This window comes from Condylura cristata, unplaced genomic scaffold, assembly GCF_000260355.1.
Source record: "Condylura cristata isolate star-nosed mole 26May11 unplaced genomic scaffold, ConCri1.0 scaffold00018, whole genome shotgun sequence".
NCBI lineage: Eukaryota > Metazoa > Chordata > Mammalia > Eulipotyphla > Talpidae > Condylura > Condylura cristata.
In genome coordinates, this window is record NW_004567119.1 from 26098584 (window position 1) to 26113786 (window position 15203).

At 37.4% G+C, this 15203-nt stretch overlaps 1 protein-coding gene across 1 annotated transcript in view; it reads left to right on the forward strand.

Moving 5' to 3' along the window:
- The first annotated feature begins 5910 nt into the window (after window positions 1-5910).
- LYPLAL1 (lysophospholipase-like 1) overlaps window positions 5911-15203 on the forward strand; it is a 28013-nt gene continuing 18720 nt past the window's right edge. The window contains exons 1-2 of the mRNA XM_004685241.2: window positions 5911-6025; window positions 10922-11021. Coding sequence (XP_004685298.1) covers window positions 5932-6025; window positions 10922-11021 — 194 coding nt within the window. The 5' untranslated portion in view covers window positions 5911-5931. The remainder of the gene's footprint in view (window positions 6026-10921; window positions 11022-15203) is intronic.

A 15203-nucleotide genomic window follows, 5' to 3' on the forward strand; every position in this document is an offset into this window, starting at 1 on the left:
AGATATTACAAGCCCTTCTGAGGTTTCTTCTAATAATCCAGGTAAAACTGTGCTGATGAAGTGTTTTCAGCTAAAGTTGAACATTGATGCACTTTACATCTTTTTGTTGTTGGTGGTGGTGGTAAGAAAATAACTAACACATTTTTGCAAGTGAAGATATATACTCTTTCTGGCTTTCTTGAAATTATATTATTAGAAACTAGTGCCAGAAGACCTACATGGGTGGCATGTTTTACTGAGAAGCAAGACACAAATCAATATTTTTATTAGAGTCAACTCATTTGTCTCCATAAACAAAATATCAGTAATGTTTTTCCATTTAGACTTCAATGCTATGAGAAGAATACACAAACTGTTAGGAGAAATAACCTCTCTTATAAAAGTTTTTCCAAAGACCACCTCTTATACAAATAAGAGCTAAAAGTTGAGACTGTTAAGTTTCTAAAATCTGGTGCTTAGTGTGTTTTTAAACATTTATTATTGAGTAGATTGCTTATTTATTTATTGTATTTTTCCAATTGACACATCTGTACGTAATAGTATTTTTGAACATCCTTTGTCTATTATGCATTCAAAATGACATGTGCGTACAAACTTATAGGGAATATGGGAAAAAGACTAGGTGAAAATTCTCTCCTACTCCCGCACAACTAGCCCCTCAACATACACCTGCAGCCTGTCTTCAAGTCAGAGAATAATTGCAAAGGACATAGCATAATGTTAACAGTAAATAAAAGATCTTTATTTTTGTTGATTATGGGAGTGGGGATTGAAAGATAGAAAAGTAAATGGTCAAACATGCAGATGTTGTCTTAGTAACAGTCATACTTGCTGTAGGTAAAGGTATAGGGCATCTGAGCTGAATAAGAACCAATCAAAGGAAACAGAAGAGAGACTTGAGTTTTAAAGAATTGAGTAGATCGTGCAAAGAGGCAGGAAACAGAGCAGCACGTTTGGAGAACACTTGATGTGCAACATGGTGAGAAGAGTAGAATAGGAGACTACATGTCTCTAGAAACAAATCAGAGATGAGAAGGGATGTATTCCTGAAGAGTTTTTGGAAAACTAAAACTGTTATTAGATATATTGTAAAAGCACCATTCAAAACAAACAAACAAACAAAAACAAAACCAACTCTGTGAAGAGAATCATTTTATAGTCAAGGCACTAGGAATGTACAGACACAAAAAGACCAGCTTGTCTTCAAGATCACAAAATAAACACTCACTGAGATATAAATTATATCACGTTAGTTGATCTTATAAATTTAGACTATGAGTGGCACAATATACTTTCCTATAATGAAACATTCCTTTAAAAATGTCCTCATTCGCTTGATTCCATTCTTGGATTTGCAAGAATCATCCCAAAGAGTAGAGTTTTCTAAATTTCTCAAGAAGGTATAAGAAAATCCTTTGCAATGTGGAAACTATTAGACTTTGTATTTTATTTTTATCTCATGTTTTTAAATTTCTACTTTTCTATGCTTTGTACAACATGTATCACTAAATAGTACATTTATGCAATTTATAAATAAATAAATGTAGATACATGAAATATACATTAAAATTTGTTTAACTGATGGAACATTTAATAGAAAAAAATTGAAGATGGTCAGCATAGACTAATTTTCATACTCACTAAACAGTATAATACGGTAGCCCATCCCAGGTGTACAGAGACGTTTTGGTTTCATTGAAAATTAACTGAGACCTTATCAAGGCCTATCCCTTATTGTACAGTTGGAGAAACTGACCTCAGTAGACTGAATAGTCTGTTTAACTTCACACAGAATGTTATTCCCAAAGCTAGAACAGGAACCCCTTATTATTATTTCAATATTCTTCTCATTGCAAGCTATTACACACACACACACACACACATCACATTACATCACATCACTTTGATTTAAATGAAGGAAGCAAAATGTAGATGTTCAGACTGTATTGATAGGAAAATTAGTTTTAGTTTCTTGTATTTGTTACACAGGCATGGAGTTCAGACTGTATTGATAGGAAAATTAGTTTTAGTTTCTTGTATTTGTTACACAGGCATGGATTGCAACAATTTCCCATCATCTGATAGAGGATTTGGATACTAAGCATTCCTTGCCCTCAAGGGAACAGGCACTCATTCAGAGTTGCTAATACTCTTGCTCTTGATTTAAACAGTCATCAAGATCTATTGTAGAAAAAGAAAATAATGAACTATAGGGAATACAAAAGTCAATGGTAATTGAGACTAATAGTAAGACCTAAAAGTAGCTGACTTAGAAGTGCATTCATTGGGAATGTGAGAACTGCTAATAAGAGAAGAATCTTTTTCTAAGGAAAAGTCATATGACATTGTACAGGACACTGCTCATGTGTCCAGCATATACCCTGACCACTCCGTCTGCTCCCAAGGGAGTATCATCCACTATCCTCACCCAGGGCCTGACATCACTTTGACTCAATAATCAAATAAAAGTGATAACCTCCATGCCCCAAGACTATGTTTGGTCAGTGTTTGAGTAACTCATGATACCTCCATACCCCCAAAAGTGCTTAGGCCAACTCATGAAACCCCAACTCATAAACATCTGCTCTAAAGTAACCCGCTCTTTGCCATACATTATCTCTTAGGAGAAATGGAGTGAAAAGGACAACTCTAGAAATCTGTATGTAGAAGGATTGAACTGAAAAAGAATCCACATAATTGAAGCAATGGCTACATTAAAGTATATCGTTTCTTCGTAAAGAGTTTAGTTTTACTGTTTCATCAGAAGTCAGGCATTCAAGTTCTAGTCTTTATTCATAAACTGATAAGGGGGCTATATAAAGAAACTTGCATTGTTAATTTAAGAAAGCTTAAAGAATCATCTAAAGCTCAAATAATTTGCCCAATGTATATGCATTGTTTATGTCAACATATTTTTATGTTCCTCTCAATAATTTAACAGATAAAAACCAACCACTGGGGAAGACAGAATTTAACTCTCAAGAATGAAGAAAACAAATATACAACTGTACTGTCAGCATGATTAATGTGGTTTCACTTACCTGTCATCATTTGAAAACACCAAATACACTACTATGAATGCTAATCTGTCAATCACTTTTAAAAGTCAATCATTGTACTCAAAAGGATTTCTAAACACATGGAGGAACACAAACTAAATTTTCACCTTGCCCTTTATATCTTCAGATCCCAAAAAGTACTGAAACCCTGCAAAAGGAGATATTTTTGTTTGTGGATTTTATTTTGTTTACTTCTCTCAATTTAGACACTGAAGTTATAAAGGAGGGTGCATCAATAATGGGTATATTGACTGACTAAAATCAAATGGAATAAAAAATTAAGAGATATACATAGAACAGGAGAACATAAGACTAAAAACCTTCCAGAGATTATTTACCCCTAAATTCAATAAGGTAAAAGATCCACCATGAAGCAAATAACCATCCTGAAATTTAATTATACTTCAAAGTAATGTAGTTACATGAGAGGAATAAAACATTTTTGTTCAATGATTTGCCTACCAGATGGTATTTCTCAATATAGTAATCTAAAACCTTCCATTTGTTCTATAAATAATGATGAAAGTAATAGCAACAATAGCTAAGCATTTAAATCACTAAAAATAAGAGCACTTTGATTATGTTTTGCAGAATATGACTTACTCTAGTGCTGCTGAATCTGGGTCAGCTCACATCCTAGGTGTATCTCAGAATCCCAACATGCTCATCTACCTACTCAGCTGAGTGGTCAACAAGGAGGAGGAGCAAACCAAGAGCTAACACCAGATTAGGGGAAACAGGAACACCGATAAATAGAGATTATAAAGAACTGAAATCCAAATCTCAAGGGGTGGTTGTGTGTTTCTTTTTTAAATAAAACAGCTGGGGCATGCTGCCTTACTTTTGTGAGCTAATGTTTGCATATCGGTAATAGTTAGTGACCTGGCCTGTGGAGTCTGGTCTAGGTTCTGACCAGCAGTGGGACCTTGAAAGTTGTTTACCTCTCTGAGCCACAATAACAAAAAACAGGTGTTGATAGTGCAGAATTGTATAGGAATTACTTATGGCTGAGTGTTTGGCATCTAGTAAGTCCCCATGACTGTCAGCTGTTTATCATCATTATCAATATTATAATTATATAATCAATATAAATTATAATTAGTAGTAAGCAATTACGTTGCTGATTTCCTATTCTCTTGAATGACTATGGTGCACAGCAAGGGTTCCAAACAAAAGTGGTACTTCAAGAAAGAAGTCAAAGCCTTACCTGGTAGTTCACCCAGAGGCCCGTCCTAGAACCACACTGCCCCTCCTCTCATTTGGCTCTTGAAAGCTGAGGTCAAGTGTAGCCAAAGCAGGTCTAGAGATAGATTTTGAGACTTAGTTGTCAAAGCTCTATAATCCCCTCCCTTCCCCCTTAATGACTTCATTTTTGGACACTCTCAGCTGAAGATCCATAGGCTTCACTGAAAAATGCCAAGAGTTTCTTTCTAATCTGGTTAATGGACAGCAATGGTACAACACAGTGAGAACTGAGAGCTTATCCTGGCCACATGACCTGAATAAGCAGTTAGTCATTTGGGAGTGGGATGATTAACAGATAAAAGTTAAGTTGTAAATGCTATGTGAATGCAAGGTTGGTGATTAATGGCACTTCACATTTTTTGTTGTTGGATTTTGCATAATTAAAGAGCCACCTGCTGGGGGCTAAGCCCTCAGCATTAAAAGATGTCTATGTTTAGGTCTGTACAGAGGGGGTTATTATTAAAACTGTGATGAAATATGCATATGTAGCATCTTAACCATTTTTAAGTGTGAAGTTAAGTGGCATTAAGTATACTTATGGTGCACAACTATCATCACTATGTGAAACAACTGCCATCATTCCAAACAGAAACTCTGTACCCATTAACCAATATCTCCCAATTTCCCTTCTCTTGGCAACCACTTTACTACTTTCTCTTTATGAACTTGCCTATTCTAGATACTGCATGTAAGTGAACTGGGGTAATAACAGTATTTTATAAAAATCACACATATTCATTGCAGTCATAACAATATTGAGAGAACACATATTTTGTGGCTGGCTTATTTCATTTAACATACTATTTTCAAGGTTCACCCTCATTGTACTGTGTCAGAATTCATCCCTTTTAAAGCTGACTAGTATTCCATTATGTGTCTGTATCACAGTTGGCCCATTCATCCTTCTGTGGATTGTTTTGCCTTGGAGATGATGAGCAGTGCTGTTTGTCCTTGCTGTATAAGTAACTGTTTGAGTCACTTCTTTGATTTGTTTTGGAGATACACCTAGGAGTTCAACTGCTGGACCCTTCAGTAATTGTGCTTAACTTCTGGAGGAAGAACAAACTGCTTCCAAGGCAGCTACCCCATATTCTCATCAGCAACAAACAGGGCTCCCATTTCTCCTGATCCTCAACCATCTTTCTTTTTCTTTTTTCATTAATACTCATCTTCATGGGTGTGAGAGGTAGCTCTTTAAATCAGTATGCTTTTGAAATAACACAAAATTTATATCATGAGGAGACTTACTGCAGCTGTAGCTACAAACATCCTATTCAGGTCCCACTAAGTAGAAGATATGGTTATTGCTGCTCAATTTTACACATAGGAACCCCGCTATTTCTCTACTGAAAAAGGCAACTCTGAGTTTTAGGTCTGCAGCTAAAAATCCCACAGCAAATAAGTTGAGCCATTAGTCATCACCCACGCAGTTACCTGCAGAACCCTAAGCTCAGCACAACCAAACTTGGAACTGCTGGCAGAACCGCCTTGGAGATGACCCAGGGGCAGGATCAGCTGGCCCCGCCTGCGCGTGTCCCAGGGCGCCCCAGACGTGCGTGCGTGTGTGCGTGCGCGCGCACGTGCGCGCCAGAGGGGCGGAGCCGGAGAGCGTGGCAGCGGAGCAGTCATGGCGGTCGCCTCGGGTTCAGTGCATCTGCAGCGCTGCTTGGTGTCGCCGGCTGGGAGGCACAGCGCCTCTCTGATCTTCCTGCACGGCTCAGGTGGATTACAGTTTTTCCGTTCTGGTTATCGGCCGTTCGGGAAAGTCCGACCCAGGTTCCCCAGGGGTGACCCGAGAGGAGGAGGACTGGTGGACTCCGAGCGGCGGCTCGCGCGTGGCCTGCCGCGCGGCGCTGGACACGCGGGGGCCTGGAGGCCTGTGCCCCGTAGTGCCCTGTCTCTGTGTTCTAGCCCACGGTCACTGGCCACTGCCCGGCTTCAGCCCTTTGAGTCCCCCCCACTAAACCCTCCATCCCCAGTCCCCTCCAGGGCTTCTCCCCACGCTTCTCCCCCAAATTTAAACAGAGCAAGTTAGTAAGGTAAGTCTTGTGCTAGCGAGAACTGATTTAGTACTTTTCAGTACTTACCTAGTGATTGAAATTTTCAACCACATAGGATCGTTCGCCATTGAGTTCTTCAGTCTCCTATTTTAATGTAGACAGTTAACAGTCACAGTTAAAGAGTATTTTGTTTCCGTGAGCCTGGGCTCAAGTGTAACTCTCCCAGTCCTCTTTACTGCTCCCTTTTCTCTCCCCCTCTGCTTTAAGCCCCTCAGATCAAAAGCAAGTCAGCTCTCAGTCCCAGGAGTGGGTATTTTTGTACAGCATCCCCTGTAAGCACCTGTGTTTCATTCTGAGCAGCGTGCCTCACACTCATCTGTAATTACTTGCATGTGGCTTTCCTACTGTATTGTGGTAGCTCCTCAGAGTAAGGGCCCTTGTTTTCATCTTTGTGTCCCTAGTGCTTGGTCCAGGACAAGTTCTTGGTAAATGTGTTTAATGAAATGAGTTGTGCAGCCTGTGTCCTCAGGAGGCCCACCTAAAATTACAAACAAAACAGTTCAGTTAGTTTGCATCACCAGTGCATAGTGGTCACAAGATGGTGCACAATTTACTGCCAAGAGAAAAGACTGATTAGGCATTATTAAGGCTTTTGGAAGATAAAGAGCTTGTTAAGCTGGATATAGAAAGTGGTCTTTGAGCTGACACTAGGACAGTTTTAAAGGACTTGGGGATCACATAATGGAGAGGACTGGAAAGGTACAGAGAGCAGGCCTGGAAATGGGCAGTTAATGGAAAGTATCCTCATTTTGAAAGTGGGTGGTTGAACTTGGAAATGGGAAAAATGGAAGGTCACCTAGTTCTTCCCGTGAGGGGCAGAAGAATTGTGGTTTGAACCCTGATGTCCAACTAAAATCCATGTTCTGGAAAGGTAAACTGAAAAAAAAAAAAAAAAAACTAGAATATATAATTTTGGAAACAGGAAAGAAAGGACTAAAGATGTTTAAAGAAAGATTTAGGTGATGAAATATATTTAGCAGGTGAGTGTCTTAAGATGACAGCAGTGCCTAACAGCTAGGAGATTATCAGTAGGAATATTATTGCTCTAAGAGTATTCATTTATAATCATCAGAAATATCCCAATGCTAACTCCTTTTAATAAATTAAGTCAGCTCTTTTACTATATGATTAGGATATGCCCCTACAGCTTTGTTTGTATTTTCCCAGGACCACCTCACTTAACTCTTTTCAATTTTATAATTTTTATAAAATTAATTTTTTAATAATTTGTAAATATGTCTGTGAAACTCAGAATTGTTTGTTATGTAGAAATTTCACCATTATACTTTGAATTTATACAAAGAATCCTGCCAACTATGCAAATAAAAAACCATTGCTATGTATTTAGATGACCAGTGTGGTAAATGAAATTTACTGGGAAAATGATTTTACATTGGAATTTCATATATGTGGTTATGTTACAGGCAACGTTTGACTTCTAGTTAGTCCAAATATGGGCAAACCAATTTTAATAAGCAATTTTTTTTTTTTTGGAATTCAGTTTTAGCTCTTTAAAAAGTGAACTTTAGAAATGGATAGATGGATGTTCTGTAGCATTCCACTACTTGAAGAAGTATTTAGAGCCAGATTTAAACAAAATCTCAAAAGGTAGAGGTTGTATTCTGTAAGTGGCCACAGAAAAAATTATGGGACTGTAAGTTATAAGCCAATTTCATTTGAGTCTTTTCTGTGGGCTAAGGGCTAACCTACCAGAGAAGTACCTACTTTCAGGAGAAATAAAACAAATGATGGTTTTGTTAGCTTTGTTCTTCCTCCCAAATTTAGATTAAGTTACGTTGTTACATGTTCCCTTAACACACTACTGTTCTTCTAGCGGTGGCTTTCATATATACCTGTAATCACCTAATGTCTTTACTCCCCACCAAGCTGTGAGAGCCATGCAGGCAAACCGCATGTCTCTTCTATGGTTTTCTCCCGACATAATAAGGGTCAGCAAATTGACTAAGTTGACTTTAACTAAAGTCCTCAGTTACCTGTGTTGCTGAACATAGCAGACATTGCCTCTTATTTGACCTGACCCTAGGTTCACCTCTGTAGGGGTGACTAAAATAATGTGTTTCTATTCTCGGTGTCCTTTGAGATCTAGGCATGTTCATCCATCCTCCTAACCACTCTTCAGCCCACTCAGGAATATCTGTTGCACTCCACTGTGTGCAAAGTGTTAGTCCAAGCTGTGAGCAGCAATGAACAGTTAAAACAAGATCCCCACTTTCACAAATCTTACATGCTAGTGGAGTAAATGGTGTGTGGTAGTGGTAGTAAGATGGTGGGGGAATAACGCAGAATGAGGAGGGTGGGAGGTTTTGGGAATTAACAATTTAAGTAAGTAATTCAAAGTATGTCTTTCTGTGATGGTGACGTGTAGGCATCCTTAAATGAGTAAATCCTGTGGGTACCAGGCTAGACTGTTAATAGACAAGGAAAGCTGGCCCAAGGCTCCTAGCTGGGTTTCCTAGAATGTTTACAGACAGCAGGAAGGCTAGTGTGCCAGAACTGAGGACTCAGGGAGAATATCTACTCACTGTCTGGGTAGTGTCACCGTGGGCAAGCTTCTTCTGGAAGGTCACATGGTAACAAAGACATTTTAGATTTCACTGGTCATTTATTGCCTTTAATGTTTTATTTTTCCTTTTTTCCTGTTTTTGTTATCGTTGTTATCATTTTAATGACTTAAAATGAAGACCATTCTTAGCTTCTGGACCTTAAGGATATGGACTTTGTCCTTCAGCTGGCCACAGTGTGCATAACCCTAGTGGTGGACTTTGCATTGTGAAAAAGCACCCCCCCTCTCTGCCTGCTGCTTCATGCACTTCCCCTCCACATCCAGTGCTATTCTTCACCCAGATGCTCTGGCCAAAGACCTGGACTTCATCCTTGAAACTTTTCACCATTGACCCTCCCTAACTAACCTGTTTATTTCATCTCCTCTAAGTTTCTCAAGCATCTCCATTGCCATCTCAGCACCTGCCACCTGCACAGCAGCCTCCATTCTGATCTCCCCACATCTGCTTTTCTCCTCCTTCACCTGTTTTCATGCAGGTTCCAGAGGAAGCCATTGAAGCAGGCCTTCTTTTTGTCAGACTGTACCCTCCAGTTTCTCCATGCGCTCTCTGAGACCTACTGGGACCTTACTTTAGTCTCAACACATGCTCTTTCATTTTCTCTTTTCAATTCCTACATGTCGTACTTTCCAGGGAGGGTCTTCCCATTTGTCCTGTCCCACCTGAGATGTTTTTCCCTCTGTGCTTCCCTTTTACCGGCCTGCAGATTTAGTTCAAATCATTTAACAACATCTGTCAGTTGTCCTGTTTGTGTCAATCCTTTCTTGTTTATTTATCTTGTGGCACTTGTAGTATAGTGAAGGTATCACTAGGCTCCTCAACTGGGTCACTTCTGTATGTACTAAACTTTGTATCACCAAATGTCCCATCTTCACAGGGCATACCAGTGTCTTCCCCATTTATTTATATGATTGCTTGCCTGGTGTCTCTTTCTCACATTAACTGTATACAGGAGAAGAGGAGGCCTTTCTTCCCCTCGCCTCCCTGTTATTGCCTCTCTGGCATCAGCATAATGCTTGGCATGGCACCAGCTATTCAGTAGACAGTTTTTGAATTGCTGTCTTAATGAAATGATTGACTGAAACTTGAAGTTTTAAGTTACCGCTAAAATTCCTCTTCAGGACTACATGAAATGACCTATATTTTCCCCCAAGTTTTGGTGCAAATATGCATATTTGCACAAGTTTTGAGTATTTCTCAGCTTTAGGGTTTATAATTATTTTAAATCCTATAAGTAAACTTGTTGCCAAAGCTAAATTCTGATTTCTTAAAAATAAAGAAAATATTTTAACCAAGAAAGTTGTTTCAGATTGCTCCAGCTACAAATGTTTACAAACACCTTGGGAATTTACTATTTTTAAAATAATAAGAAATGACATACAGAAATCAGATATAGGAATATTTACCAAATTTACTTTGTTTCTATGATTTCCCCCTAAACAAATAAGGAGGGCCCTCCCTGGTGGAACAACGGGTAAGGATGCAGAGTGCAAGCCAACCTCAGCTGCTTCAGTGCTAGTTTGATCTCCGCCCCAGAGGTGACCACATGGTGCAGCAGACCTCTCCTGACCTGCCCATTGCTCCCCTCAGCAGTGTACTTTGTCCATCTGCCTACTCTGCTCCCCACTCTGTCTCTGGTGAATCCTCTCATCGCCCCTGCACCTCTGACTTGTACTCCATTTCTGTATGCATAAATAAATAAATCTTTAAAAAAAAACCATAACCCTTATTAAAAAAAAAAAATGGAGGGAACTTAAAACTCAGAGGTCTTCAGTAAACAGTGGCAATCAAGAATAAATAAAATTATTTGTACTTATTGATACCTAATTAATTCCTATTGATAAATTGATTATAGTTATAGAAGACTTTAAAATCTTTTTTAGGCCTCTATGTGGTATGTAAGTTATAGGTTGTTTTTAAATAAACTTGTCAAGATGTTTTCATAATTGTTTTTTATAATTTTGTGATTAAACAGGTGATTCTGGACAAGGATTGAAAACATGGATCAAACATGTTTTACATCAAGATTTAACTTTCCAACATATAAAAATTATTTATCCAACAGCTCCTCCCAGGTATGCAGTAATTTATTCTCTCTATAACTCTGCAGCCTAAAATGCTTATAATATCTATATCTATATATATATACTTATAGATCTAAATTTGTGGGTATATATGTGCACACACATAAATATATCTCTCCATGTAGATATTCTTTAAGCTTAATTCTTTAAGATATTTTAAGTGGGGACATTTTTCTCTTTGCAATTACACTGTTGGGCCAACTTTTGCCACTTGAAATTCTCACATAGTATATGGCATTTTCTATAGCTGTCAATTTAGACTTTCTTCTAAGTATAACTGTGCTTCCTCAGCCCTGCAGATTGCTCATTTTTCAAACTCTTTCCCCCCTCATTCACCCCAGAAAGAAGCCAGTAATTTCAGTGAGTATAATCTTTCCAATAATTTATGATCTTGGATAAAGGATTTTGTGACCTTTCTGTACTTAAAAAGATATAGAAATGGTATGCTTTTTGAATCAATAAATAAAAGCAGTGCTGTGGCATTGACTATTCAGTACATGCTTAGATTACTAACCTGTAGATTATATATAACTCACCATCATACCATTGGTCTAGGTTTGAAGTCAAATTGCTTTTTATAATTATTAAATTAACATCCTCATAGTATTTAATTCAGAACACATGCTTTTAAAGTGAGGTTTGCAAAGATTTGTCTAAGTGAAATAATGTGTTGAACTAAACTACCCAAATCATTCTCTGTTCTTGATGTATTCTTACTAAGCACATTGTACTTTGGTAAGTGTTATGCACTATTTTCTAATCACTTAGAAGTAAGACATAGAACTGGAATTTCAACAATCTTTGAATATGTACTGTTAAGATTTTACCTACCTCGGTTGATGGGCTTGAAAGAGGTAAAGCAATAATTGAGCCTCCCCTCAGTGTAACTAATTTTTAGTTGTAAGGCTTAAGATTCAAAAGTGTTATTTGTTCAACCCAATTCTTATATGCATAAATAAATGGAAACGAACCTTTTAAAAATTATTTCAGTATAATTCTAGAGAGTATTATAGTGGCACAGATAAATTATCTAATGATCTATGAGTTGTTTCTGTGCTGTAGATTTGAATGTTTTTCAAAATGTCAAAAAGAGTTTATTATTTGCTGTTGGGTATTAGGATGGTAAAATTGGGATGTAGAAAGATAATTATATTCTGATAGTTGTATTCCTGTGGGTGTAAAGATAAGTTCAATTTAGCCTAATTATCAATGTAGTTTATATAATGAAATTAATTAATTAATTAATTCAGCTAAACATTGAACATATTTATTAACCATATTTATTAGCATTTTTCTTATTAGACATTTTAACCCCTTTAGGCACAAATCTCTGTCACCTGCCATGCAGTCTTTTTGATCTTTCTCCATTTTATCATCCTCCATTAAGAAATAATTACTTCTTTTGAGCTTAAATATAAGTAAGCCAGCAAGTTCTCTTAGCTGACATTGCCAGGACTAATAATATATTGGTTAGGATAGCAAAGTAATCTGAGTATAGATTCCTTGATTTTTCTTTTTTTGCAGACTTTTATAGTTACCATCCATATACCTAATTTGGTAAGATTTGGTATTAATGACTTACTATTTTAATCTCTCCAAAGCATTTTAACTTTTAACATTAAACTTAATTTTCATAGGACCAAAACTCTTTTACACTTATATATTGTTTTAAATAATATTTAACTTTAACTGCATTAGAAAATGCAAGTGGCATATATTGTTTAATTTGTGAACAAACTCATATGACTCCTGGTAAGCATAAAAAGCATAAAGTTCCACTGGTAAGCCAAAGGTATGAGTGTGTGATAGAATGAAGCCTCTTTATGGGACCATTTAGCCTGCACTGGACATCAGACCTAGAACAGACAGTTTTGGTTAGTCCTGCTGAACAGTTTTGATAAGAGAGATTGAGCTAAGCATATTGTATTGTAAGTAACTGATTTTTTTTTTTTATAGATTTATTTATTTGTGCATACAGAGCTGGGGTACAGGCCAGAGCCTCAGGGGTGGTGAAAGGCTTCACCAGAGACAGAGTAGGGAACAGAACAGGCAGATCGATGAAGTACACTGCTGAGGGGAGCAGCGGGCAGGTCAGGAGAGGTCTGCCACGCCATGTGGTCACCTCTGGGGCAGGCAGGAATCGAACTTATGCGGAAGTGGCTTTAGCTTCTCAGTGCTGTGCTTTAACCCGCTGCACCACCAGGGAGGGCCAGTAACTGATTTTTTTCTTCTACCTTGTGCTAGATTAATTTCTAGAGCAGTTTATAGCATTCTCATCTCTTATCTCCCTAAACTAGGGATCCATTATTCTTAACTAAGTATTTAGCAAAGAATCAGAAGAAGAGATTTACTGATATTGAATAACTATTGTGCAGAATGTGTTATAATTTAAAATTCTGTAGTAGAAATGAGTAATGTAGTTGTTTTTATATATAGTACAAATATCATAACTGTGTGGTGACTTCTATTTTTATGAGTTTTTTCCAACATATTTTGCTATGCTAAAGAAATAAGTATTGTATTTGAGGGGTTGCAGATACATAATCTCGTCTTTGACTGGTACTAAAACTAATTCAAAATAAGCATGAGATCAATTAGTTGTGGCTTACCAAGCATCATGGAGCACCTTTAACTGAATCCTAAATTGAGAGTGCCCTAAGTGTTGTTAAGTCTGTAGTTATTCACTTTGTTCCCAAACTTCAGAAGGCTGTATGATAGTTTTGATTAGAATGATCTGGCATTCAGAAGATACCCTACTATTTCAAGATCTCCAATTGCTGTTCCAAATAGTTTATTCTGTTTAGGCCAGAAGTTTGTTCAGTTTTAGAGCTTGCGTTTACAGCATCACATGCTCCATTTGGTAGCACAAGACTGTTGCTGCCTTCCATCTATTGTGACAGTGTTTCTTGTGTTTCAGGAAAAAGAATGCTGTATGCTTGTTGTGGATGCCTTCCATCACATCTGAGCCTCCCGTTAGGAGGCCTATGGCAGATACAGGGCCTTCCTCAGTTCTCACTGTCTTTAATGTATTTGATAGAAGTTAATTCTAACCACCTTTTATAAACAGTGCATCCATTTTTGACATGGAATCTTGTTTTGACATTTTGCAGTACACATTCTGGCATTGTCCAACTTTCCAATATTTATTATTCTACTGTTTTTTCTTTCATCACCTGTGAACCCTGAAGTTTTTCTCCACTGTGAGTATTTCATTGGCTGTGTTATTCCTACCAGGGTATCCTGAAAATAACAGCTGACTTTTGAAATCTTGCCACTGGTGTCACCTAACTGGCATACAGGACTGAATGGCCTGTTGATTAACCACAGTCTTGTCCTCCAGTGACCTGGTCGCCCAACATGGAAATGATGCTGGCTGTGATGGAACTTTTCCCCCACTAGATATTCATGGAAATGACTTAAAATGAAATGTTAAAGCAGGTTTAGCTTTATTAGCTTTACTACAAATGCCAAACCTGTTTCAACAGAACCGCTGTGTTTGAGGCTTCCATTTGTTTCATGTCCTTGTGGATAATTTCCATTGTCAGTCTGTTTACTTTTGGCCAGGCTAGTGGATGTACAGCTTTATCTCATTGTGCTTTTAATTTGTATTTCTCTACATGAATGATGTTGATACTGTTTCAAGTTTTTGGGTTTTTTTTTTGTTTTTTTTTTAGCATTTGGATATACTTAAAAAAAAAAAAAAGGCCACACATCATTTGCTCATGCTTTCATTGGTTGCCATTTTCTTACTAAAGTTGTTAAAACTATATATTTTCTCATACATTTTGTTGTTGTTAGATACATGAATATCTTGCTCCTGTCTAGTTTGTATTTTCACTCTCTTAATGACATCTTGGGAACAGAAGTCCTAATGAGTTTTTTTCAAATTTAATGAAAAAATCTTAAACATACAGTTTAATACATTTTGATGAGTATGTGCAGGAGTTTAACAGCCTTTAAAATAATGTTTCAGTTACCCCAGAAAGTTTTCTTGTGTCTCCTTCCAGCCAATTCTTACCACACATGGGCTTCCATTGTTCTCACTTCTATCACAGTTATCATAGTTGTGTCTATTTTCTGCTTCAGTTAAATGAAAAAATTCTTTTTAAGATTTATCAGTAGTTCATTTAAAACTTTTGAGGTTTTCTATTTATTTATCCATTCTACCATTGA